The sequence below is a fragment of the Ovis canadensis genome, chromosome 10 (assembly GCF_042477335.2).
Source record: "Ovis canadensis isolate MfBH-ARS-UI-01 breed Bighorn chromosome 10, ARS-UI_OviCan_v2, whole genome shotgun sequence".
NCBI classification, from domain to species: domain Eukaryota; kingdom Metazoa; phylum Chordata; class Mammalia; order Artiodactyla; family Bovidae; genus Ovis; species Ovis canadensis.
Window position 1 is genome coordinate 91,489,132 of NC_091254.1, and position 27,232 is coordinate 91,516,363.

The 27,232-nt window shown below is 42.1% G+C and overlaps 1 protein-coding gene across 1 annotated transcript in view; it reads left to right on the plus strand.

The window, feature by feature from the left end:
- Positions 1-22,971, plus strand: part of ITGBL1 (integrin subunit beta like 1) — a 225,548-nt gene extending 202,577 nt beyond the window's left edge. Inside the window, exons 9-11 of the mRNA XM_069602441.1 lie at positions 14,873-15,019; positions 20,956-21,069; positions 22,078-22,971. Of these exons, the coding sequence (XP_069458542.1) occupies positions 14,873-15,019; positions 20,956-21,069; positions 22,078-22,169 (353 nt within the window). The 3' untranslated portion in view covers positions 22,170-22,971. The remainder of the gene's footprint in view (positions 1-14,872; positions 15,020-20,955; positions 21,070-22,077) is intronic.
- Positions 22,972-27,232: the final 4,261 nt, after the last annotated feature.

The window sequence follows — 27,232 nt, forward strand, 5'->3', positions numbered from 1 at the left end:
CACAGAAGCGTTTAAACAAGACAATAGTACGATGACTCTGTTTACAAAGTACCCCTGGCTGCCAGGTGTGGTCTGGATTGCTGGGAGGAGTGTGTATTTGTAGGGTTGCTGGGTAAATGTGATTTTAGGAGATGCGTACTGGAGAGAGATGCAGGCAGGTTAGCTAGACGGAGGACAGTAAGGATGGGAAAACTGCGATGTATTGGATAACATACTAGAGACATGACGACCGGCTCCCGAAACCCCTCGACTCACAGCAGGGGATTCAGCCCTCTGTTAGACCCCTCCTCCAGCTCCCCGGAAACAGATGAGTATGGTGGATGCCAACCAGGCCACGTGGCTCATGGCAATGTGACCTATGGCTGATAAATTTCAACTAGATTGAAAGGGATTAAGAATGAACTGTGAAAATCTTATGGGAAGCCCATACTTTTCCGTGAGTGTCGTGTCTCAGCCAATAGGCATGTCTCTTGAGGATTTTCTGGAAGCTATGCTTAAGGAATCATTGGAAGAGATTTGGGGCTCCTATGGGGCATAAGACTTCTAGGCCAGAGAAGCCTCAACATCTGTGCAATGCAGAGTTCATCTCCAGGCATCTGAACTGCATTACCTGAAGAAAAGTTTATCTCCAGACCGTGGTATAAATCTGTTTCCTCATGAACTGCTGTAAGGACACCCATGGAGAGGAAAGCTGACAGGATGTGGTTCCTGTCCCGTCCCACATCCCTCCAAGGAGACCAGTGTCACTTGTCGATCTAAATGTTTAGTTGAACCTGAGAAGAGTGCCCCCCATCCCACCCTGGAAGTAAAATTCCTGTTTATGGATATTCATGATTGAAAGACATGAGTGAGGGGCAGGGTGTCTTGTGGGGTGAGTCACAAGTTTCTGGTTTGAGCAGTCAGATGGGTGGAGGAGACTATGTTTTTTTGTATTGTTGTCTCCATTTATTGAAAAAAAAAGAATGCTTTCCTCACAGAGGGCATTGGGAGTATAGAGTCTTAGCCATTAGACCACCAAGGAAGTCCCAAATACCTCTGTTTTAGATTTCTTGAAGCACCAACTACAGAATGTTTAGGAAGCTGATGTCATATAAACCAGCAATTCTGTGCCTTGAGAAAGGAGTAGCAGTTACTTTGTTCAAAGAATTCAGTTTCCACATCCTGTGGCCAGTCCTAAAGGAAATCAACCCTGGATATCCACTGGAAGGACTGATGCTGAAGCTAAAGTTCCAATACTTGGGCCACCTGATGTGAAGAGCTGATTCTTTGGAAAAGACTTTGTTGCTGGGAAAGATTGAGGGCTGGAGGAGAAGGGGACAACAGAGGATGAGATGGTTAGATGGCATCACCCACTCAGTGGACGTGGGTGTGAACAAATTCCAAGAGATACTGAAGGACGGGGAGCGTGGCATGCTACAGTCCATAGGGTCGCAAAGAGTCACACGTGCCTTAGCGACTGAAGAACAACATCACGTGGCAGCCCATGGAAAACAAATCCTACTGTGAGGCATGCGTGAAGCTCACTAGCATCATCCCTCGGGTGCGGCTTCAAAAAGCAAAATTGACATCGCTCATCTGGGTAATTTTCTCGGTTCACTGCCAGACCCTGAGTCATAGTATCTCTGACCTTGCACTTGGAGGGCCTGACAAGAAGCCCACATATCTAACGTGTGGCTGGAGATCAAAATTCGGATCCCTGACTCCAAAGCTGGGACTCCCTAAGCATTTCCACAAACAAGTAAAACCACAAATAATGTAAACTTACTTAGTCAGCAGGCACATGAGAACTAACAGGCAATGATGTCCATCCACCTTTCCAACAAAAATAGGACTTCCCCGATGGCCCAGCAGGGCAAGAATCTGCCTGCAATGCAGGAGACACGGGAAATGTGGGTTCGATCCCTGGGTTGGGAAGATCCCCTGGAGAAGGAAATGGCAACCCACTCCAGTGTTCTTCCCTGGGAAATCCCATGGACAGAGGAGCCTTGCAGGCTGTGGTCAAATGAGTCACAAAGAGTCAGACAACTGAATGACTAAGCACCAACAAGTACCAACAATAACGCTGAAAGTGATTAAATCAATTCTGGTAGGCTGGGATCAGTTAGCAAGCATTCCTGAAGGTGAAGGTAAGCAATTGCATAATTTTAAGCAGTTCAGTTTTGATTACACCAAAATTGCAACCTGAAAATGGGAGTCAAGAGAGTGACTGGCACAGAGAGAGTCAGTAGGAAGACTATGCCTCACTTAATCAGCTGAAACTGGTAAGCAAAGCGATGGTTCAGTGGTAAAGAATCCCCCTGCCAAATTTGATCCCTGAGTCAGGAAGATCCCCTGGAGAAGGAAATGGCAACCCACTCCAGTGTTCTTGCCTGGAAAATCCCATGGACAGAGGAGCCTGGCGAGCTATATAGTCCATGGAGTCCTAAAAGAGTTGCACATGACTTAGTGACTGAACAACATCAAGCAGTGTTCAGTGATCGTAGACTGCATGTGGACCTTCCCAATTCTCTATTAATAACAAAAATATTATGTGATCTACACATGCATGAATTTTTTTTTAATTAGATCTCCCTACTGAGAAAAAAGCTTTGGCTGGAGTGATAGTCCCTGGGATGTATTTGTGTGTTAGTGACACTTGACTTTAACATTTCATAAAGAAAATGTATCTATATGTTGGCTCTTATATGTTTAATTGTTCCTGGTGACTCACACAGTAAAGAATCTGCCTGTAATGCAGAAGCCCCGGGTTCGATCCCTGGGTCAGCAAGATCCCCTGGAGAAGGGAATGGCTACCCACTCCAGTATTCTTGCCTGGAGAATGCCATGGACCGAGGAGGCTGGTGGGCTACTGTCCGTGGGGTTGCAAAGAGTCAGACACGACTGAGCGACTCACACTTTCACTTTCAAGCTTAACCGGAGACCTCCCTCTGGCACTCCATATATCCAGGATGAGAAGAAGTGGACTGCTTACGGCTTTCCTTTTTCCTCTCAGCTCCTGGAATGAGCCCATGAGTCCAATTTAAGACACAAGAAAGGATAATGAAGAGCCACCTCTTAATTACACAATCAGTTCACATTTCTTCTAGGAATTCTTTGGTTCGCAGCTGCAATTTGAAGATGATCAGGCAGCCTGAGAGTATGACTGCAGCGACACCTCCGCCCCCCAGGCACTGCTGGACTTATGTTGAGGAAGGCCCAGACCACTGACTCAGGCCACGCCTTTCTTAGCTGGACGATCTGAGTGGCCTCGTGATTCTCTCCTTGTCTCTGAATTACATCTTAAAACTGTAAACCCCTTTCCTGAGCTTGTACATATACCAGTGTTGGGAGGCACCCTGCCAGCCTGCAGGCCTTGTAGTTGCCCAGCCTGGAGACAGTGGCAGAGACATCAGTGGATTATTGGACAGGGAGTTGTTTTTTATATGTTGATTTATCTATTTTTGACTGTGTTGGGTCTTGGTTGCGGCCGATGGGATCGTCTAACATGTCCCGGGCTCAGTAGTTGCGATGAGCTGGCTTAGATGCCCTGCAGCATGTGGAATCTTAGTTCCTCAGTCAGGGATCAAACCTGAGTCTCCCACATTGCAAGGTGGATTCCTAACCCCTGGACCATCAGGGTAGCTCCTGGACAAGAGAATCTTGCAAGTCCACAACAAGAGTTTCTGGAGCGACACCCCACCCATCATATGGCAGGTGGCAGGACATGGCAGCAATCTTTGGTACTCCAGGGAGGAAGAGCTTAGCATTTACAGGGGAAATTGAGATCACGCTGGCTCATCGTTACCAGAGAGACCCGTGGCTGGGGCAAGAGGCAAGCACATAAACTGTTACTGATTAAGTGTATAATGAAGAGGATTGGATGGTCATATGAGTGAAGCAGAGACTGGTTGAGCAGGGAATGTGCAGAGAACAAGGGAACAGCCATCTTGAATGGCCTGACTATACAGCCGGTTAGGACTGTGTTCAGTGAAAAGTAATGGCAAAAATAAGCCTGCAGGTTGTCACTTCAGGGTTGGGTAGATGGCAGCGTGAATGCCTGAGAGCCATTAATGTCCCACACACTTCTCTTCCCTCCCACTCTGCCCTTTCATGCCCATTGAAAACCTCCTGTTGTGCCCATCTTCTAGAAAAGAAGAAAGGGGAAAGAATAGGACAAAGGGGCAAAAGATATGCGCTAGTTGAGTCTGTCTCATTTTCTTTGGATGACAATAGCTTTCCTGGAAACTTTACCCAAGAGAGTTTCTTTTTTATCTCACTTAATAGAGTTAAGTCCTAAGGGCAACTCTAGGTCAAAAGGAGCCTGAGTAATCAAATATTTTCCAGATGAACATATCAGCATCTCCATGAAAAAAATGAGGGTCCTCCTATTATTAACGACGTGAAAAGAGTATTGGGCAGACAGTATGTATTAATAGTAGCTGATGCAATTAGATCCATTCATGTGGGTCAGTTACTTAATTGAGCACCATCATTACAGTGTATTAAGAAAGTGTGTCTCAGAGCCGATGGATTCATTGGAAATATCATTGCTTAGAATATCACCACTCAAGAGTATTTTCAAAGATAATGGGAATGTTCCATATCTGCCTTTTTCAACACAGTAGCCGCTGGCCATGTGTGGCTGTTAAACACTTGAAATGTGACTAGCGTGGCTAAGAAACTGAATTGTAAATTTCACTGAACTTTAATAAATAGTCACGCTGATTAGTGATCACTACATTGGACCACACACATCCAGAGCATTCTTGGTGAATATTTTGGTGTAGGGGAAGGGAAGAGAATAGAAAGTAAAATCATGGTTGTGGGGTGGGGGGGAGGGTTGCCAGATGTGAGGAGAGGATGAATGGCCTTGGAAATGAAAATCAAATGGAAAATTGCTTACCTGTATGAAGACTTGGGAAGCCAACTGAAGGCAGATTTCAGTTCAGTTCAGTTCAGTTCAGTTGCTCAGTCATGTCCGACTCTTTGAGACCCCATGAATCACAGCACGCCTGGCCTCCCTGTCCATCACCATCTCCCGGAGTTCACTCAGACTCATGTCCATCGAGTCCATGATGCCATCCAGCCATCTCATCCTCTGTTGTCCCCTTCTCCTCCTGGCCCCAATCCCTCCCAGCATCAGAATCTTTTCCAATGAGTCAACTCTTCGCATGAGGTGGCCAAAGTACTGGAGTTTCAGCTTTAGCAACATTCCCTCCAAAGAAATCCCAGGGCTGATCTCCTTCAGAATGGACTGGTTGGATCTCCTTGCAGTCCAAAGGACTCTCAAGAGTCTTCTCCAACACCACAGTTCAAAAGCATCAATTCTTCGGCGCTCAGCCTTCTTCACAGTCCAACTCTCACATCCATACATGACCACTGGAAAAACCATAGCCTTGACTAGACAGACCTTTGTTGGCAAAGTAATGTCTCTGCTTTTGAATATGCTATCTAGGTTGGTCATAACTTTTCTTCCAAGGAGTAAGCATCTTTTAATTTCATGGCTGCAGTCACCATCTGCAGTGATTATGGAGCCCCCAAAAATAAACTCTTACACGGTTTCCACTGTTTCCCCATCTATTTGCCATGAAGTGATGGGACCAGATGTCATGATCTTAGTTTGCTGAATGTTGAGCTTTAGGCCAACTTTTTCACTCTCCTCTTTCACTTTCATCAAGAGGCTCTAGTTCTTCGCTTTCTGCCATAAGGGTGGTGTCATCTGCATATCTGAGGTTATTGATATTTCTCCCAGCAATCTTGATTCCAGCTTGTGTTTCTTCCAGTCCAGCGTTTCTCATGATAGAAGTTAAATAAGCAGGATGACAGTATACAGCTATGATGTACTCCTTTTCCTATTTGGAACCAGTCTGTTGTTCCATGTCCAGTTCTAACTGCTGCTTCCTGACCTGCATATAGGTTTCTCAAGAGGCAGGTCAGGTTGTCTGGTATTCCCATCTCTTTCAGAATTTTCCACAGTTTATTGTGATCCACACAGTCAAAGGCTTTGGCATAGTCAAGAAAGCAGTAGATGTTTTTCTGGAACTCTCTTGCTTTTTCCATGATCCAGCGGATGTTGGTAATTTGATCTCTGGTTCCTCTGCCTTTTCTAAAACCAGCCTGAACATCAGGAAGTTCACGGTTCACGTATTGCTGAAGCCTGGCTTGGAGAATTTTGAGTGTTATTTTACTAGCATGTGAGATGAGTGCAATTGTGTGGTAGTTTGAGCATTCTTTGGCATTGCCTTTCTTTGGAATTGGAATGAAAACTGACCTTTTCCAGTCCTGTGGCCACTGCTGAGTTTTCCAAATTTGCTGGCATATTGAGTGCAGCACTTTCACAGCATCCTCTTTCAGGATTTGAAACAGCTCAACTGGAATTCCATCACCTCGACTAGCTTTGTTCATAACAATGCTTTCTAAGGCCCTCTTGACTTCACATTCCAGGATGTCTGGCTCTGGATGAGTGATCACACCATCGTGATTATCTTGGTCATGAAGATCTTTTTTTGTACAGTTCTTCTGTGTATTCTTACCACCTCTTAATATCTTCTGCTTCTGTTAGGTCCATACCATTTTTGTCCTTTATCGAGCCCATCTTTGCATGAAATGTTCCCTTGGTATCTCTAACTTTCTTGAAGAGATCACTAATCTTTCCCATTCTGTTGTTTTCCTCTATTTCTTTGCATTGATCACTGAAGAAGGCTTTCTTATCTCTTTTTGTTATTCTTTGGAACTCTGCATTCAGATGCTTATATCTTTCCTTTTCTCCTTTGCTTTTTGCTTCTCTTCTTTTCACAGCTATTTATAAGGCCTCCCCAGACAGCCATTTTGCTTTTTTGCATTTGTTTCCATGGGGATGGTCTTGATCCCTGTCTCCTGTACAATGTCACAAATCTCTGTCCATAATTCATCAGGCACTCTATCTATCAGATCTAGGCCCTTAAATCTATTTCTCACTTCCACTGTATAATCATAAGGGATTTGATTTAGGTCATACCTGAATGGTCTAGTGGTTTTCCCTAGTTTCTTCAATTTCAGTCTGAATTTGGTAATAAGGAGTTCATGATCTGAGCCACAGTCAGCTCCCAGTCTTGTTTTTGTTGACTGTATAGAGCTTCTCCATCTTCGGCTGTGAAGAATATAATCAATCTGATTTCGGTGTTGACCATCTGGTGATGTCCACGTGTAGAGTCTTCTCTTGTGTTGTTGGAAGAGGGTGTTTGCTATGACCCGTGCGTTTTCTTGGCAAAACTCTATTAGTCTTTGTCCCGCTTCATTCCACATTCCAAGGCCAAATTTGCCTGTTACTCCAGGTGTTTCTTGACTTCCTACTTTTGCATTCCAGTCCCCTATAATGAAAAGGACATCTTTTTTGGGTATTAGTTCTAAAAAGTCTTGTAGGTCTTCATAGAACTGTTCAACTTCAGCTTCTTCAGTGTTACTGATTGGGGCGTAAAGTTGGATTACTGTGATATTGAATGGTTTGCCTTGGAGACGAACAGAGATCATTCTGTCGTTTTTGAGATTGCATCCAAGTACTGCATTTTGGACTCTTGTTGACCATGATGGCTACTCCATTTCTTCTGAGGGATTCCTGCCCGCAGTAGTAGATATAATGGTCATCTGAGTTAAATTCACCCATTCCAGTCCATTTTAGTTTGCTGATTCCTAGAATGTCCACGTTCACTCTTGCCATCTCTTGTTTGACCACTTCCAATTTGCCTTGATTCATGGACCTGACATTCCAGGTTCCTATGCAATATTGTTCTTTATAGCATTGGACATCTATCACCAGTCACATCCACAGCTGGGTATTGTTTTTGCTTTGGCTCCATCCCTTCATTCTTTCTAGAGTTATTTCTCCACTGATCTCCAGTAGCATATTGGGCACCTAATGACCTGGGGAGTTCCTCTTTCAGTATCCTATCACTTTGCCTTTTCCTACTGTTCATGGGGTTCTCAAGGCAAGAATACTGAAGTGGTTTGCCATTCCCTTCTCCAGTGGACCACATTCTGTCAGACCTCTCCACCATGACCTGCCCATTTGGGTGGCCCCACAGGGCATGGCTTAGTTTCATTGAGTTAGACAAGGGTGTGGTCCGTGTGATTAGATTGACTAGTTTTCTGTGATTATGGTTTCAGTGTGTCTGCCCTCTGATGCCCTCTTGCAACACCTACACCTACCATCTTACTTGGGTTTCTCTTACCTTAGACGTGGGGTATCTCTTCACAGCTGCTCCAGCAAAGCGTCCTTACCTTGGACGAGGGGTATCTCCTCACCACCACTCCTCCTGACCTTGAACGTGGAGTAGCTCCTCTAGGCCCTCCTGCGCCCGCACAGCCACAGCTTCTTGGACGTGGGGTAACTCCACTTGGCCGCCACCCCTCGGGCATGTGGTCCTCCAGGCTTCTGCCCTTGACCTCGGACGTGGGGTAGCTCCTCTCAGCCACGCTCTGTGCGCCGCCACAGCCGCCTGCAGCCGAAGGCAGATTTAGTAGACTTCAAATGTTTCATTAGGCTGGTTCTCCCTACAGGTTCTAGAATGATCTGTTACATGCTTATTACATAGATAGGGCTTTCCTGGTGCCTCAGTGGTTAAAGAACCCACCTGCCAATACAGGAGTTACAGGTTCAATCCCTGGGTCAGGAAGATCCCCTGGAGTAGGAAATGGTACACACTATGATATTCTTGCCTGGGAAATCCCATGAACAGAGGAACCTGGTGGGCTGCAGTGCCTGGGGTTGCAAAGAGTCAGACATGACTGAGCAACTGAGCAAACATGTACACATCACAGATAACATCACTGTGAATTCTACCCCCAAGGAGAGATGCCGTTCTCCCTGAATGGTCCCAGTTCTGCCACCCCTGGGTGTTTCATTGGCCTGAGTCAACAGAATAGGGCGGATCTGGCAAAAGTTGACTGAAACTACTCTGGTGGTTTTTATCATCTTTTTTTTTTTTTTTTTAAACTCTGATTTTCAGTATTATTCCACTCAGCAGGTCTCCTTTATGAAATATTCTCCTTGTTATTTTACAAGACAACATAATCATCATATTTTTCTCCTTCTTTCCTGGATAATCCTACTTGTCTGGCTTCCACCTTCTACCCTACCATAAATATGAGATTTTCTCAAGATTTACTTCTTCCTAAGTGGGCTCATTGACTTCCAAAGCTTTAAATGCCATCTCCTTTGGGAGACTCCAGCATGGACAGCCCTAGCGCCAACCTGTCAAATGCCAGGTCTGTGTCAGCTGCTTCTTGGCCTCTCCTTGGTTGTCTTAAGAGCATCTCAGATACACAAGGTTCAAAATGGAGCTGACGCTCTGCTCTCAGCTCTCCCTCCTGCAGTTCCATTGTCTATTAGGCTGCATTGTTAGAAAACTCAGCCTTTCTCTCCCTCACCTGCCACATACAGTCCAGCAAGTGCCATAGGCACCCCCACCAAAGGAGATCTCAGCCAGCTCTCCCTGTCGGCATTGGCACCAGCCTTATTGAAGCCTGCATCACCCTTCACCCGGGCTCTGCAACACCCTCTCACTTTCCCCATCCTCACCGCTTCCCAACACACCAGAATCTCTCCCACCCAGTTGCCAAAATGTATTTGCAAACTGTAAATTACAACACATCACTCTCTTGCATAACACCTGTCTATGATTTCCCCTTCCTCTTAGAATAAAATCTAAATGCCTTACCAAGGATGAATAATTTGCTATGTTCTGATTCCTAAATATTTCTCCAACTTTATTGGGGTTTTTTTCTATTTTTTCTTCCTCATTATTCTTCAAATACACTGACTTTTTTCCCCTACTGCCTATAACATGCCAGCTCTTTCTTATTCTGAGAATTTTCATTTTTCCAGAACATTGACTGTCTAGCTCCTTCTCAGCCCATGGGTGTCAGAGAGCTGATTCCTCCAGTTAATAATGCTCTCTCTGCCAAATATACCACCACCCTCTTTAATGCTTCCTAGCTCAAGTGTATTTGTTCCCACGTTGTTATTTGTTTTCTTCCCAGTAGACTGGAAGCCCTTAAGAGTGGAGCTGATATAATACCTGGTGCATAATAAAAAAGTTTTTGAATGGATGCCTAAATTATTAGTTTATAAAGAAGATAGTATTAAAAGCTTTAATTTTTTTTGAGTAAAGAGAAGTCATGTAAATGGCAAAATGTTTAAATACTGTTGGGCTTCCCTTGTAGCTCAGTTGGTAAAGAATCCACCCGCAATGTGGGAGATCTGGGTTTGATCCCTGGGTGGGGAAGATCCTTTGGAGAAGGGAAAGGCTACCCATTCCAGTATTCTGGCCTGGAGAATTCCATGGACTGTATAGTCCATGGGATCACAAAGAGTCGGACATGACTGAGCGACTTTCACTTTTAAATCCCAATGCATTTTGACCATTGTCTGGGCAAGATGCCAACCTGACTATATGGAAGGGTGTGATAAATAAGCTAATAAATGAAAAACGATCTCCTATTTCCTTGCATGTAAATTATATATTAAATTACTTGTGGTGAGCAACCGTTTATTCATTCTCAATGATATCCTAAATCAAAAGCAGAGTGTCTTTCTCTGCCATAGAGATTAAATTATTCCATTTATGTCAAATGATGGTAATGCTTACTAACCCAGAGTTAGTAAGAAACATAAACATTTGAAAAGTCCATCACTTCATGAGATTGGTACTAAAAGCTCTTTCTCGTCGTCTTCCTCCTCCTCCTTCTTCTTCTCACCACACATTATCTGCCTCCAAAGGTGCTTCCCTGGTGGCTCAGATCATAAAGAGTCTGCCTGCAATTCGAAAGACCCGGGTTCCATCCCTGGGTCGGGAAGATCCCCTGGAGAAGGAAATGGTAACCCACTCCACTATTCTGGCCTGGAGAATCCCATGGATGGAGGAGCCTGGCAGGCTACAGTCCATGGGTCACAAGGAATCAGACACAACTGAGCAGCTTTCACATACATACACATTAAAGGTGGATAACTTGTTCTGAACTTCTAAAGTAGACTTCACTTTAAGTAGACTTTTGTTTTATTGGGGAAATCAAGATGGAATTGGTTCCATAACTGTTACTTGAGTATGTAACTCTTGCACAGATTTGCTAACTTCATTCCACTCTACAGGACGTGGATAAAACAGAGCCATCTAAGAGCTGTCTGTTGACTTTGAATCACCAGTTATTAACCAGATGACCTGCAAACATGTCCTGGATTCAGTTTATGATTGTCAGTTGGAATTTGTGGGAAAAAGATAAGAGAATTTTGTAGGAAAAAAACCTCACTCCACAAGTGTTTTTGGAGGATCCCCTGTGTATAAGGCAGAGTACTTGGTACTCTGAAGACTACAATGATTTATCAGAAGTGATTCATACTGTCAAAGAGTTCTATCAGGTAACAGGTTTATCTGATACATAACTGCATATCGCAAGGTAGAAGAAAAAAAGTTATACCGTAAAGCTGAAAAATAAGTTGGTGTAGAAATTCAGAGGAGAAGATGAATTTCACTTGGGGATATTAGAAAAATCTTCCAGAGGCAGTCATTGCCCCTGTGCTTTGAAAATTCAGCAGGATCTGGTTGTATAGAGTAGATTCCTGTTTTGGCAAAGTCATGAAGTCAGGAAAATCCCAGAGCTACATAGGGAAGGATGAGTGGATTAGGAAGTGTATGGAGGGGACAGGAAGTAAGGTTGGGAAGAAGCAGCTGGGGCTCTATTTTATGAACCTAAGACACAGAAGGTTAGAGTGGGTGAACTTCTTCCAATTAGCGTTAGGGAGTCACATAGTCCCAGATCTCAAAGCTATGTCATGAGCCAGAACACTGGAGAAAGACATGATCGAAGGTTTCTCAAAGGTTTCTGATGGTGATGCGTGTACCTGCTAAGTTGCTCAGTCATGTCCGTCTCTTTGCACCCGTAGGGACTATAGCCCGCCAGGCTCCTCTGTCCATGGGGATTCTCCAGGCAAGAGTACCAGAGTGGGTTGTCCTGCCCTCCTCCAGGGGATCTTCCTGACCCGGGGATCGAACCTGCATCTCTTACGTCACCTGCATTGGCAGACGGGTTCTTTACCACAAGTGCCCCCTGGGAAGCCCTCTGATAGTGATAGGAGTGCAGATTTCGGGAGTTGTTTCAACAGAACCTGGCAACTTCTTAGATGAGGAGAGTGAGAGAGATTGAAATATGATCCAAAACATTTTGAACTGGTTGACCAGAAGAAGAGCTGGGCTGCTTGAAGGGGTGGGCTACACAGAAAAGTAGCTCTTAGAAAGAAAATTATGTATACAGGGCACCAGGTAGCTTTTGGATGCTAGTAGAACATCATGTATGAAATCACAAGCGCAGAACTTAGGAGAGATTTAAGGGCTGGATCACTGTGGTTAGCTACAGTCCTATGATTTGATGAATTTTTCAAGAGAGAGATGATAGACGAAAGAAGATGATTAAGGCTGGATAGTCAGGGGATTCCTACATTGATCCGGTCAGGCAAAAAGTAGAGGAATAAATAGACAAAGGAGGAGTTGAAAGGATAAGGCAAGTTCAGTGTCGTGAAAACCAACTCAGGAGAGACTTTTTAAAAGGAAAGTACCCACGAATGTCAAATGCATCCCTTACACTATGCAGCTATTTAAAAAGACAGGGATTAAGAAAAGTCTCCTACATGTCTCAAATTGATAGTCATTGTCTGTTGGCTTTTTAAGAGTTACACTCTATTTTTTAAAAAAATCTTTATTTCCTTAGTGGCTGTGCTGGGTCTTTGTTGCTGCTCAGGCTTTCTCTAGTTGTGACCAGTCGGGGCTAGGCTCGGGTTGGACTGTACCAGCTTCTCTCTGTGCTGGCTCCTCTTGTTGCTGAGCTTGGACTCTCGAGCACAGGCTTAGTAGTTGCAGTGCTCAGCCTTAGGCGCATGTCGAATCTTCCCGGATCAGGGATAGAACCCGTGTCCCCTGCATTGGCAGGCAGATTCTTAACCCCTGGACCACCAGGGAAGTCTAGTAGTTATGGTTTATTTTCCATAATGAAAGGTATAGGCATTGTGACATGTGGAAAATGAGGAAACACTGAAATTAGGGAAAACTGGAGTCAGGTTCTAATCTTGTATGGTTTTGTGATTTGAGGCAGAATTATTTAATCATGTATGGATACGAGAGTTGGACTATAAAGAAAGCTGAGCGCTGAAGAATTGATGCTTTTGAACTGTGGTGTTAGAGAAGACTCTTGAGAGTCCCTTGGACTGCAAGAGATCCAACCAGTCCATCCTAAAGGAGATCAATCCTGGGTGTTCACTGGAAGGACTGATGTTGAAGCTGAAACTCCAATACTTTGGCCACCTGATACAACGAGCTGACTCATTTGAACAGACCCTTTTCAAAAGACCCTTCCCAAATGCTGGGAAAGATTGAAGGCTGAAGGAGAAGGGGATGATAGAGGATGAGATGGCTGGATGGCATCATCGACTCAATGGACATGAGTTTGAGTAAACTGTGGATGTTGGCGATGGACAGGGAGGCCTGGCATGCTGCAGTCCATGGGGTTGCAAAAAGTTGGACATGACTGAGCGAGTGAACTGAACTGAACTATTTAATCTCTCTAAGCCTTAGGTTCTTGACTATTAAATGGTGATAATGCTTGACTCAATGGGCTATGGTGAGATGCAATTCAATAAATTAGCATATGGTCAAGAAATAGGCCTGTTAATCTAGGTGTCTCTTAAATTTTCCTCCCAGTTGCTTTTGATTCACTTCCAGATGGTCATGTGTTATGGGGAGCCATCACCTGCATTCATGGGTAGTTAGGTTCTATAAGTCTTAATAATGAATTGCAAGTAATTAAATATTGGCCACTATCTCCTTGGGCAGACCTGAGTGTAGGAGGAGACAGATGGAATATGTTTACTCTTGAAGATCCTGCCAGAGCAAATGGTCAAGGCAGAATGGTCTCAAGAGATCAGAGGGCCTGACCAGTTTGGATGATGATTTGATATGTCCCTGGAATGTAGGGCAGAGGTCACCGTGATTTTTCATTTGAATTTTTTTTTTTTTCTGCATTTTCACATTTGATTTTGCATTCCCTGGTGCTAGAGAAATGCTCTGTATATAATCATTAGGAAGAATTTGCCAAACAAATAGCTGTTTTGTTTGTTTCTTTGGAGAGATCTGGCCATCAGATAATGCACATAGAGGTAAAAAGAATTGAGAGTCATTGATTGGAAAAAAGAGAAACGAACATGGAAGATGATGTAATCACATGGGGTGTTGGTGGCCAGCAATTGGCCGGATGTATATGCCAGTACACCAAAGATAAACATCCCCGAACCAGGAACCAGTGACACAAACAAAAGGGGAAGAAAAATATGAGTCTAAGCCTGGTGCTGTTTTTAAGTTCTCAATAATAGGGAGACACCATTAATTAGCAAACAGAGGGGCACGGGGAGAGAGGCGTCTAATACTGGATGCCATTCGTATGGAAGTTAACCTTTGGTTTTTATTTGGAAGTAAGAGAGGGATCAGGAAATATGGGCAGGCAGTGGATCAGTCTGGGTGTCAGGGTGTGCACAGTGAGGACAAGCCGGGGGACTCCATCCTGGTGATGATGCAAACGGGCCCTATTGTGTATCCAGAAAGGATGGCCACCTTCCATTTTAATTTGTTCCAAGCTTTCTTTCTCTCCGGAGGCCCGTCTCTGATGCGACATTCAAGAGGACTGTGTTCAGCTAGAACTCGGGTGTGAAGTTCTCTTAAACACTCACACGCCAGATCGACTGTGGCTAAGGAGAGTGTGTTTGCTCGATAGGAGGCGAGATTTCCCTGGTTTACATATGTCTCCTTCAAAGAGTGTGACTCACTGCCTGTGTACCCGTCTCCTCCTCTCGCCCCACCCCGTGACTGCCTCGCAGGCCATGGGACATGTTCCTGTGGTCGCTGTGTTTGTGAGAAAGGATGGTTCGGGACGCTCTGCCAGCATCCGAGGAAGTGTAACCTGACGGAGGAACAGAGCAATAGTCTGTGTGAATCGGCAGATGGCATATTGTGCTCGGGAAAGGGTGAGTATCTGCTGGAGCTTGGACGGGTTCCCTGTTCTTACGTGTGGTTTGTATTGTACAGCAGTATGGTCCGTACAACCGGCTTCTCCGGGCTGAATGGAAACCATGCTGTCCTCTGCTCCGACCAGACTTTGAGCTTGAATTTCTCCCATTCACAGGATCATGGAAAGTTTTATCAGAAGGAAAGTCTCAAATTTACCTGTATGCTGCTTTCTTTAGTTGTAAATGAATTAGCGATAGAAACGTGTGTGCTAAGTGGCTTTAGTCGTGTCCAACTCTTTGCAAACCTATGGACTGTAGCCTGCCAGGCTCCTCTGTCCAGGGGATTGTCCGGGCAAGAATACTGGAGTGCATTGCTATGCCCCCCTCCAGGGGATCTTCCCAACCCAGGGATCAATCCCATGTCTCCTGTGTCTCTTGCATTGGCAGATGGGTTCTTTACCACTAGTGCCAACTAGACATGTGTAACCTAATATCAAAAAAAAAAAATGAAGCCTTCAAAGTGGTTACAGTCTTTAAGTTGATGGAATAGAAACAAATAACCCAATCAAACATTTACCACAAATGAACTCAAGAAGAAAAGCAACCCCACCCAGTGCCCCTCCCCCACCCCCAAAGGGCACTTTTTTTTTCTGAGTAGAGAAAGAATACTAATTAATAGACTGAGTTTTAGATATTTTTTTTTGCAAAGTGAGGGGTTTTTTTTAATTGATTATTTTTAATTTTTATTGTTTTTGGCCACACATGGCATGTAAGATCTTAGTTCCCTGACCAGGAATTGAACCCATACATTTGAAAGCGTCCAGCCCTAAGCACTGGACTGCCAGGGAAGTCCTGAATTTTAGGTAGCTTGATATTGATGTTTTTGTATAAATTTTCGAAGAGACTTTAAAATCCTGCTCTCTCCGTGCATATGGGCCCATTTAAAGGATGTCACGTTCCTCTTTGCTATTGGCTCAGACAGTAAAGAATTTGCCTGCAGTTCAGGAGACCTGGGTTCGATCCCTGAATTCAGAAGATCCCCTGGAGGGGGGGATGGCAACCCACTCCAGTATTCTTGCCTGAAGAATCCTATGGACAGAGGAGCCTGGTGGGTCCATGAGGTCGCAAAGTCAGACAGGATGGAGCGATTAAGCACTGAGTGGCTGGAAAACACCTGGAAATTCTGGAAGTGTGTGTGTTCTCACTGAAGGGTCAAGAGCTGCTCTGCATGGGACTAGATGCCTGGGGGCTTCCCAGCTCACTAGGCTCCTTTCAGAACAGATGATCCCCACTTCCCAACGTGGAGCTGAAGCTGAAGCTGCATTTACCCTCAGACACCTACCCTGGGACAGGATTAGCAGGTAAATACCTTTCTGAAGAAGACACAGTGAAGAAAGAGAATTGCCTAATAGCCAGGGAGTACTTCCTCAGAAGTAGAATAAATATTCTGATTAGAGTCATTACATTCTGAAGAGAGAGACTCATTTTTTAAGCATCATAAATGTAGAAAATATGTATAAAAAATAGACTGACTAAACATTAGCCCAAAGGAATTTCCTTAAAATGAAACAGCATGAGAAAATCTCTCTAGTTAACGCCTTTTCAAATTGTTTGCTTTGGGTGGTGGAAATCTATCCAGGTATCAGTGAAGAGTGGAAAGCATATTTGTCTAAACTATTTGTTTACCCTTCAATGGGTAGAGAGTTTTAAACTTGGAATGTAAAAGTGTGACCAGTATCAGGACCTCTTATAGCCTCAAAGATGTTCATTTTGAGGTCAGTGTTAGTGATGAGGCTCGCATGTCTAGTTGGCAGTGGTTGGCTGTGGACTCCTTTGTTTCTTCCTGTTCTGGAAGAATCCTTGCTGAATTGTAGAGCAAAAAAGGTGTTATACATGAGATCATGGAATTGTATTCTTTCAGTGAACAGCGGGGATGCAGATATTATCCTTGTCAGCATGGAGGAACCTGCACCCCAAGAACCACAAGAAAAGAATCATGAAACAGATTAAGGAGCTTCAGCATGGTAGCTGAGAAGAGACACCCCCTTCTGTTATTTAAACGGGGGCCATCTATTTCTGGATACATCTCATGGACTTGCCATTTTGCCACGTACTTTACCCTCGAATTTGTACATGAAAACCCCTCACCCTGGCTTTCACAAAGGAAATCAGTCTTTTTCTTTCTCCTGTGATGGGGCAGGTGTGAGCAGAGTGTCCTGAGATCCCCAGGGCACAGCAGTTTAGCATCCCAGACCCAGCTGAGTGTTTCCAGCAGAAAAACGAACCTGCAACATGGGCTTCCCTGGAGCTGCGAATAAAGCCGCCACCTCAGGAGACGATGAAGAAATAGCGTTTTATTTCTTTACAAATTGATAGCCAAGACAATAAATCACTCCATAGAAAAATTTAAAACAAGATACATTGTTGTGACCTTCATAACAGATGGAGGAGTTAGGACAGTAGTGAAGTCTGCCTGCTGGGATGTCGGGTTGCAGCATTTTGTCAGGCTTGATGGATGAAGAAGAAAGTCCGACTCTGTCAGTGGGGCAGCGAACAGAGATGCCTTGCCCTGACACACGATGGGTTTTTGTAAATAACTGGAGACGAACGCAGGGCCAGGTCTCCCCTAAGCTTAGCTACCTTTGATGGATGCGTGATACAATTCATAGGATGTTTGGGGATTTATTCCTCTGGATCCAAGAACACACAGTAACCTTCTTGGCCTTGTAACTTCCACCTCGGTATAGGTCATGCCCTCTAATATCCTTAACGATGCTGTTGTGTGACACTTCTTAATTGTGTGTCATTCAATGACCCCTGACACTCTTACATTGATACTTGTCATCCAGATTAAGTCCGCTGTACCCCCACCACCCAGCCCTCATCCCTGGCCCAACCCAGCCTGTTCTTCAGGCCTGGAAAAGAGAAAGGGTGAAAAATCATGTTTCAGAAGCCACGCTTTGCTCTGTGTTCTGGTTGCCTCACTCAGCAGCTGTCTGGGCAGAATCTATGGGGTGCACAAATCATTTTTGAAACTGCATGGGAGTCCCCCTCCCCCCACCCATGGGAGAAGCATCACAGATAGACCCAAGAGTAGACTGAATCAGATTGGAATCTTAGGTTAACTGATATACTTCCATTTTCTCATCTTTGAAGGCAGAAGAATTTCATTTCTTTCCCTTTCTTATGTCCTAAGGATGCTCTGAAGATAAATGAGAAAAGGTGGTTGATTGCTCAGGAATGGAAGCCAGCAAGCAGCACAGAAGGAAGATCAGAGCACTCTTTAGGGTCCTTACACTAAGACAGACAAGAAAGGAGTTAGGTGATGTGGTTACGAACTTACTGCCCCAGAGATCCTGCCAAGATGGGCCAGCTGCCTCCTTCGACTGGACTGGGTCTCATGAGTGTGAGTGGGGCCCGACCGGTGGAGCTGGACAGCTGGTCCCCTCTTGGCAGTCCTGTGGTCTGTGTTTGTGTCTGTCTGAGAATCCTTTGCCTAAGTGTTTCCTTTTCTACGCATGTGCAATTTGAGCCCTGACTACTGATAAAAACAAGTCAGAGCACTCTACAACAAAGGCGTGGCTCTAAGAGGTCCTGATACCGGTAACACTGTGTTAGTATTACCTGCTATGCTAGTCCTAATTTTACAAGCAGAAAAAGTTCCTACCTCTGAGAGGCACGAATAGAAAGAACAACGCAGCTGGGGAAAACGCTGACTGAGAAAAGCTACTTTTTCATCTCACATACAAAAACCAATCCCCATTTTTCACTTCTAGTAGACTTTTGGAACTGGAGTTTACTTGTCAAACGGTCCATCCAAGATACCATATTAACTCTAGCTGAGCTTCACCAGTTTTAGGAAAATACTTTGTTATAGCCTGAAGCTAAACATTCCAGAAGCAAGAGCAGTAATTACAATAGTTTCAGGGCTAGGGGGTAAGTTTAAAAATGAAACGTGAGATCTTTTCATGAGTTGTGACAAAAAGAGATATCCTAGGCATAATTGTGAATATCATGAACATAGAAAGTCATTTACTTCTGCTGCTTTGTAGAAATAATTTTGGAATGTAAAGGGGATAACTATTTTACAAACAACTGAAAACAACCAGATTCTTCCAATAATCATGGAATTAAAGAATGAAATAATGGTATTTTCTGAAGCAGTTACCATGAAAAGTCAATGAAATGCCCCAAGTCTTTTTTGTTTGCACTCAGATCACTGACCATTTACTAAGTGAGCTTATGATAAACACTTCCATGCCTAGAAATTTGAAAGAAAGTTTTTAAAAATATGACAAATACATTTCTAAAATAAGGTAACACCGTACCTGAATGAGACCAAGAAGAAGCCAGGATCCTTCACAGACTTGAGCCAGGAGGGCCCTGCTCATTGGTTCCTAAGCAACCACCAGGCTGTCAGTCACTCATCAGAACTGAAAGTTGTCTAAAATTTGCTCAAAGAAATGCAAATCAATGAGACCCTCAGGAAAGTAAGACAAGACTATATGAAATTATGCTGTGGTTAAGCGAAGACTTCACAAATGTAGACCCAGCTCTCAACTTATAACTGGTTCTGACTACTCCCTTACCTTCGTCTTTAGGAGCATGACAAGGAATGTGGAAAATCTAACTTGGTTCTTGGGGACTTTTGCAGCTAAAATACAGATAGCCATTTCCATGATATGAAATACCACATAGTGCTTAATGCATGAGATGTGTTTATACGGATCCCTTCCGGATTCTGTGATGTTGGGAAATCCCTCTCTCTCAACCACTTGGCTCACTCAGTTTCTTAATTCATTTTTCAAGCACTGTGTTTCCTAGAAGCACTAATGATTGATGGCTGCTCATCTTCCAATATATTTTTTTCTACTTACTTCACCATCTCTTAAGGTGATTTTTGACGAGAACAATTTAGTGATAAGCATCTTTTAGTAAAAGGAAAAACACGTTTGGAAAAAATAATCCATCCAAGGAAATAAAAGGAAGGGTAAATCCTTCTTAAGTGTTTTCTTTAAATTTTAAAGTTGTCTTTACTCTTGTAGCTGAAATTTTGCCACATGAGGGTCTCATAGCCCATCAGGTGAAAACATTTAGACTGAAAGAACCTCCTTTTGTGACACCATTTAACTCATACATTTTCTTTTCTTTTAAATATATTTAAGTAACTAATAAAATTATCTCTGGGCAAACCAAAATGTTCTTAATAACCAAAGAGGAAGTTTTTAATTAATAACATTAATTAAATAATTAATTAAAAAGAGGAGACATGAATAACGCAAAAGGTAGTTTGACCAAGACCCTCAAAAGATCAACATTTTGAGTGGATTAGAGCCTTTCTTGATTATGGCAACAAATTCTAAGAATGAGATCTGATATGTCAAATATACATGAGTTACTATCTGTGTATTTTTGGCACTTTAAAGAGCTACCCAATATGCAGGCATGTCCCTATTTAAAGAAAATCATGTAAACGAAAATCCAGAATTGTAAGCGCAATAGTTTAGTAGTTCTTTTCATTATAAAATGCATCCCTACCTAATAGAACTTGCTATTCAATTCCTAAAAAAAATAAAATAACACAGCACCTTTAAGGCACAATTGAATTCAGAAAAAAAAAAGAAAAAAAGGAACATCTATTTTTGAACACCTTTTTGGAAGGCCATCCATAAGAATCAGCCACATTCTGCCCTCATTGACATTTCAACCAGGCGAGGCCATGGAACATTTGCTCAAGGCTAATTGTGACTGTCTAAATCCATAATGAAGCCTTTCCTGGATAACCTTTATGAATTACAGTAAGTCAGGCTCCCCTCTGAGTGACTGGCTAGTCAATAAACTTTTCCCTTTGATAGGTTATTAGATGTCCACTGTCATTGCATTGATGATATTCTGTTCTCAACCGAAACCTTTAGTTAAGTGATGACGGCAAGTAGTGCCCTTTCTGATTTCAGGCTCCTGCCACTGTGGAAAGTGCCTTTGTTCTGCTGAAGAATGGTACATTTCAGGAGAATTCTGCGACTGTGATGACAGGGACTGCGACAAACATGATGGGCTCATTTGCACAGGTGCCGTATCAACCTAACCTAATCGTTCTTTGTCATAGTTGGCAGTGGAGACCACACTCACCGTGCCCTGCTGCAGACGGCAGGGCAGGAGAGCGTCCTTGCAATCAAGACCTACTGTTCATTGAAAGTGACTACAGGAGGGGAGGGGCATTGATTCCCAAATCCAGAGGAATACACAAGAATAAAGCCAAATTACATGGCTGTTGGGAAACTTCCACAAAGTAACCCCTCTCCCCTATTTATGCAGAAAAGAGAAAACAATGGTCTTGACAACCATTTTACTTTGAGCCAGATGTAGGCAATGGAATGTTACTTTAAACAGGTCCCAGGTGCCTCTTCCAAAGACCATTGGATGATGTGTTGGTTGTTTGCAAGGAATGGGGTGTGTGTTGAGGGGATGGGAGCGATGAAAAAACTTAGCAGTGTAATAGCTATTGCTTTCTCGAGTTATTGAATCCTGATAATCAGTTATGTCAATAAAATACATCCCCTTGAATAAGTTACAGGGAAAAGAGACATATATATCTGCTCTCCTTATTTCCAGTGGCAGGTAAAAGATGAAAGCTTCCGTGTCATTAAGCTTCACTTTCAGTGAAGACCTTCACTTTCAGTCCACCCCTATGAAACAAGGCTCCTCTTCTGATTCCCCAGCTTACCTCATTCTATGCCAAGGGACTTGGTAGTTTTCCACATTTATTCATAAGTCAGACATAACTTGCTGTCTACAGGAAAACGAAATTATGACTTGGAAGCCACCTGGAGTGATATAGGATGGTCATTCTTAGATGCTACCCACAGGGTGGCATCAAGCAGCAGCCATTAATTGTGTGAAAAATTAGATTTCCCATAGCTGCTAAATGAGATAAGATGGTTCCAGAATAGAATCAGAAAATCTGCAGAGGATGAATGAAATGGTCTTGCTGATGAACAGCCACGGTTGGAATGACGTATTTTATAACGTGGTGCCTTTCTATCATGATGATGACGGCCCTGTGTACTCTGCTGCAGGGAATGGAATCTGTAGCTGTGGAAACTGTGAATGCTGGGACGGATGGAATGGAAATGCCTGTGAAATCTGGCTCGGCACAGAATACCCTTAATGATTACGTGGCAGGGAACCGGGTTCGTCTTTCTTCTCGGCCCTTAGAACGTATAAATGCAGAGGAAACCATGTATAATCACCACTAGGACAGGTCAACAAGACTATGTATGTTTTTCTCTTTCTGAATGCCTGAATGAAATCTGGGTACCCATTAAAAATGAGTTAAGCAAATTCTGATGAAAATAGCATCAGAAAAAACTTTTCCTACCTTCATTTACATCAGTGGTTCTCAACAAGGGCAAACTTTACCACCCAGAAAACGCTTGACAATAATGTTTACAGGTAATTTTGATGGTTACCCTGGGAGGTGTGGAAGGCGTGTTAGGGGTGGATATCCAGTGGGTGGGCACCAGGGATGCTGTGAACATCCTCTGGGGCACAGGACAGTCCCCCCACAGCAAAGACTGACCTGACTTCACATGTCAAGGGTGCCTGAGCTGAGAAACATTGAATTACATGGTTGTTAGAAATGTACAACCCTGTACAAGAAAGACCACATTTGTGTCTAAGGAAACAATACAGCCTCACATAAATCCATTGATCATATTTTGCCGGGATTCCATACCACTCATCATTTCCATGGAGACATAAGGTATCCAGACACACATAGGACATGGGGCAGAAACTACATCATCAGTGCTTTTGAAAAAAAGAAATAAACCTGGTCATTTTAGCCATTAAGTCATTTGTCTTATCCCCCTTTAGACTCACACACAAAAAAGACTCTCTTAAAATGAAGGAAGATATTATGAAAAATGTACAAGTCAACATTTTAAATAAATAGTGACATAACTTGCTTATATTCTGTGTCAGTATATATTTACCTACTGAGGATTAACTTCCCAAAATGAATTTTTATTCAGGGGTATCTATTTTCTATTTCTAGAACATTTTTTAATATTGGGCAGGGGTTACATGTATAAGAATTCTAATTTTTTACTATTTAAACTACTCCATGGTAACTTGCCTTTTAAAAAGACAGCATATAGTTAGATGTATGATGGGTCTGAAATATACATTCACCTCCCTTAAAAACTCTTATTTGTAAGGATACATTACTTATTGGAAAAGTAGGCTCATGCAAAGAAATCAAGAAATTATATTAAGATTAAAAGTCTCAAAAGCTCAGAGGGTTTAAAAAAAAAATCCAGAAATGCCTGAAATAGAAATTACAAGTATTCAGTCAATAATAAGAACAAAATGTTTATTTTCTTAATGGTGAAATTCTGCTCTGTATGAAATCCACATTGAATTATGAAAATGTACAATAATTCAGACTTCCCTTACATATTTACAGTTAAATCTACTTATACACATTAGTTAGGCAACCCTTAATTATTTAGAGCTAATAAAAACCCCACTTTTTTTTTTTCTAAAGGTGACTTCTATCTTGTAAAATCCTAGAATAATGTAACAAAATCATTTCCACATTAAGATGAAAAGTTTTACTTGGAAATTTTCCTTGATGATGTAAATATTCTAGAGTTGTGGCTTGGACTTTTCTAAGTCACATCACCAAAAATAAGGAAAATATGCATCTGCTGAGTTACTGAAAATTTTAATAATGAAAATTATTTAAGATAAAATTTAACTGATGCTGATTTTGATAGTACTAATAGTGTTCTTGTACTTTAAGAGATTTATAAAATTGTCATTTCTATCCTGAGATTAAGGAGTGCAACCATGTGATTGTATCTCTAGTCTCAAGTATATCAATCAATATATCAGTTTTTGTAAATGAGGGAAATAGAAGCTGTGAAGGGACAATACAGATTATACTCTTTCCTCTTCTCTCTCTAAACCCTTTAACCCTCAAACAAAGCTGTTATTGTTCAGCTGCAGTTCTGATGCCTTATGTGATGCTGCACAGACACTGAGCTTCAGTACCTTATCCAGCCATCCTAATTTGCACAAAAGACCTTCATGTTCCTTTCTTGCAGAACTTTCCTTTCTATAAAGGACCAGATGGTAAATAGTTTAGACTTTGTGGGTCATATACATCTCTGTTACAAATTCTTGTTTGTTTTCATTTAATATTTTAAAGCTGAAAAAAACAAATTCATTCTGAGCTCCTGGACTGTAAGAAACATTGGGAGATGGATTTGGCTTGTACCCAAGCAGGAGTTTGCCAGCCTCTGCTCTACTGAAACTGCTCTTAGCTTCCTCTCTTATCACATAACCCTTGGTGTGTCTTCTTTTTCTTATCATTCTCTATATCTGTTAACCCTTTTCATTAACAGCACCTACAACAAAAATGCTGTTCTTTTTCTGTTTTCATTTAACAAAATGTCCTTAGCATTCATGTTTTCTTTTTTAAGAAAAAGTTAAAATATGGAGAAATTAGTGTATTATAAAGTTCAAAATGTGATTGGTCCAAATTTTTTGACAAAGCTGAAAATATAATTCAGCTCTATTCTGGGGTTTATTTAGCTCGGAATTATTGAGCCAAAAGGAAATTACGGCATTAATTCACATGGTACCTACACGCTAATGAATATTTTTCTTCTAAAACAAAAATATTTTCATTTTACCACTTTCTGTCTGCTGCAACAGTTCTTGTGTGTGTTTATGTATGATTTTGGGTCTCCAGCAATGCAGACATCAATAGATCTATGAAGACGTGATTTAACTTACATGTTTAACTTGGAGAAAAATAAACATAGTTACGTACAAAGACATAAATTTCTACCCTTCTTAGATGTGATTTTGTACTTTGACTTTTGATTCCATTGCTTAGGTAGAAACTCCCTCTTCAAAAAAAAAAAAAAAAAGGCAGGGCAAGAATAAACTTATAACAGTTGGAGGGAAATTTTATTGGCTCATTCAAGTTGGTCAGTAGTAATGGTGGAAATACGTCAATTGGGGAAGGATACATGTTTGCCAATGGTGTTAGCACCAACCCAGTTTGCTTGGCAAACCATCACTAAGGAATTCCTCCATAAAGGACTTTTGAATAAGAGTCTACAAACATCCTGAGACCTAAGAGAATCACCCTGGACTCTGAGCTAATCTGGATTCTCACCATGCATTGGAAGGAATGGCCTCCACCACTTCAAATGTGAACACAACATGGGGATTAGACCAAATGAGAGAGAAAACCAAGAGAAAACAAAAACAAGACATAATTCAACCTTTGTTTGCAGACTCACTATCAAAGCTTTTGAAACCCCATTCAGTATTGAGTCAACAGGCCACTTTGTAAGCAAACAAAGCTACTCTAAAAAATGTATTTTACTCCAGAGTAACACAATTCACATCTGGAGTCTGAGATGCCTGTGTTTAGCTCAATAGCTATCCCTGGATATAGGCTCCTTCTAAAATGTTCATATTCCCTCTAATATTAGGGAGAGAACTTTCAATGAAGTGGTACATGTCTAACTTTTAAGTCGAGAAGTATTTTTTTCTTGTTTTTTTAAAAAGAGCCAAATCTGATATTGGTCATCCTGAAAACAGCCGACTGTTTTAGTGCTTTAAGCATTCATTAAGCAACTGGCCAGGTATGATAAAGAAACTCCTCTTGCACTCCAAGAGGCAAATAACTGGACCACGGCAGGAGTCTTATGGGTTCATCATGGCACTTTTGAAGCCAGTCCTTAACCCAAAACACTCAGGGCAAAGGAACATTTGAAGCAAGAACCTCTGCATTCTCCAAGATTTGTAATGGAATGATGCTCAATTCCATTGTACTCTTTATATAGGTTGGACCATTTGCCTCTCTTCTCTAATTTTTTCAGGTTAAGTTGTAGTGAAATATTTTAGGAAACATAAGAAAACAAAATGATATCACTTGAAATATTAAAACAATAAACATTCCAGAGCATTGTTGAGGAATGAGTGAAGCAACAGCTACCATAACAGATCAGCAGACATAACCCTTCCACACCAGACATGAATGCAAAAGGCATGTGATACTGGAAAGACTCGATAAAATCAACATACGCACATGTAGGTACAGATCACATGGTGGTCTCCAAATACAAACGAATTCCATCAGATTTACTGTACAGAGTATCAGTGGCGACAGATTGCACTTAAAACAGCAAACTTAGTTTTTGAGGGGAGAAAAATGGTGGAGTCTTATCCTGGAAAAATAGCAAAAGAGGTATCATCAAAGAGCTAAAATCTTCTTTGGCATGGTAAAGGGGGAGACTGAGTTTACCAAACTTATTTACACGACATTTCTCTATATCTGTGGGTGATGCAATGCCATTTTGTTACATAAAGTTGTTCAATGTTTTGGAATATGCCTTCATATAAATATTTTATTCAATGTGTTGTATTTATGAATACAACAAATGATATTAAACACAGAAACTGTACAATGCAGACAGACTCTTTGTATGTAGATTGAGTAATACACACCAATGGCTCTTGAAACACAGGTCCTACAACATGCAGTTCATCAGTGCTGTCCTCGTTCCATGCAACAGGTCAGACCAGACACAGAGGAAATGATCTAACTAAATCACAAATAACAAGGACCCCTCTGCAGTACGTCTAAACATATATTAGAAGAAAGTATTTTGACATCCATTCATAGGGATAAATGCCCTTATAGATAACTCATGTAAAAAACCAAACAGGTACACATTTACTGAAATCTCATTCATTTACAAAAATAAATCTTGTCATAATTTTAACCGATAAACAAGCTTGCAGGAGAGAAAAAGAAACCAGCAAGTAGGGCTGATTACCAAAAACATAGGTGGGGTTTTTGGATGTGTGTGTGTGTGTGTGTGTGTGCGCGCGTGCACCTGCACACACGTGCATGGTAGGGTCAGTCCATCTAACTGGAATTTCAAGTTGTTATTCACAGTTTGTCACATACTATGGAGTATATGTCTTCCCTAAAAATTGATTAATTCATCTAATGTATTTTAACTTAGCCTATTAAAAATAATAGGCTTTGAAACGGTGTAATAAGAAATCAAGAGAGGTCAAAAGAATCATTTTGTTGTATTTGTACTTTAGCATTATCAACAATAAATCTACTCAGATGTTATGCTAACTTTTTATTTATTAAAGTGGAATTCAATATGAAAATGAAATAAGCATAAACAG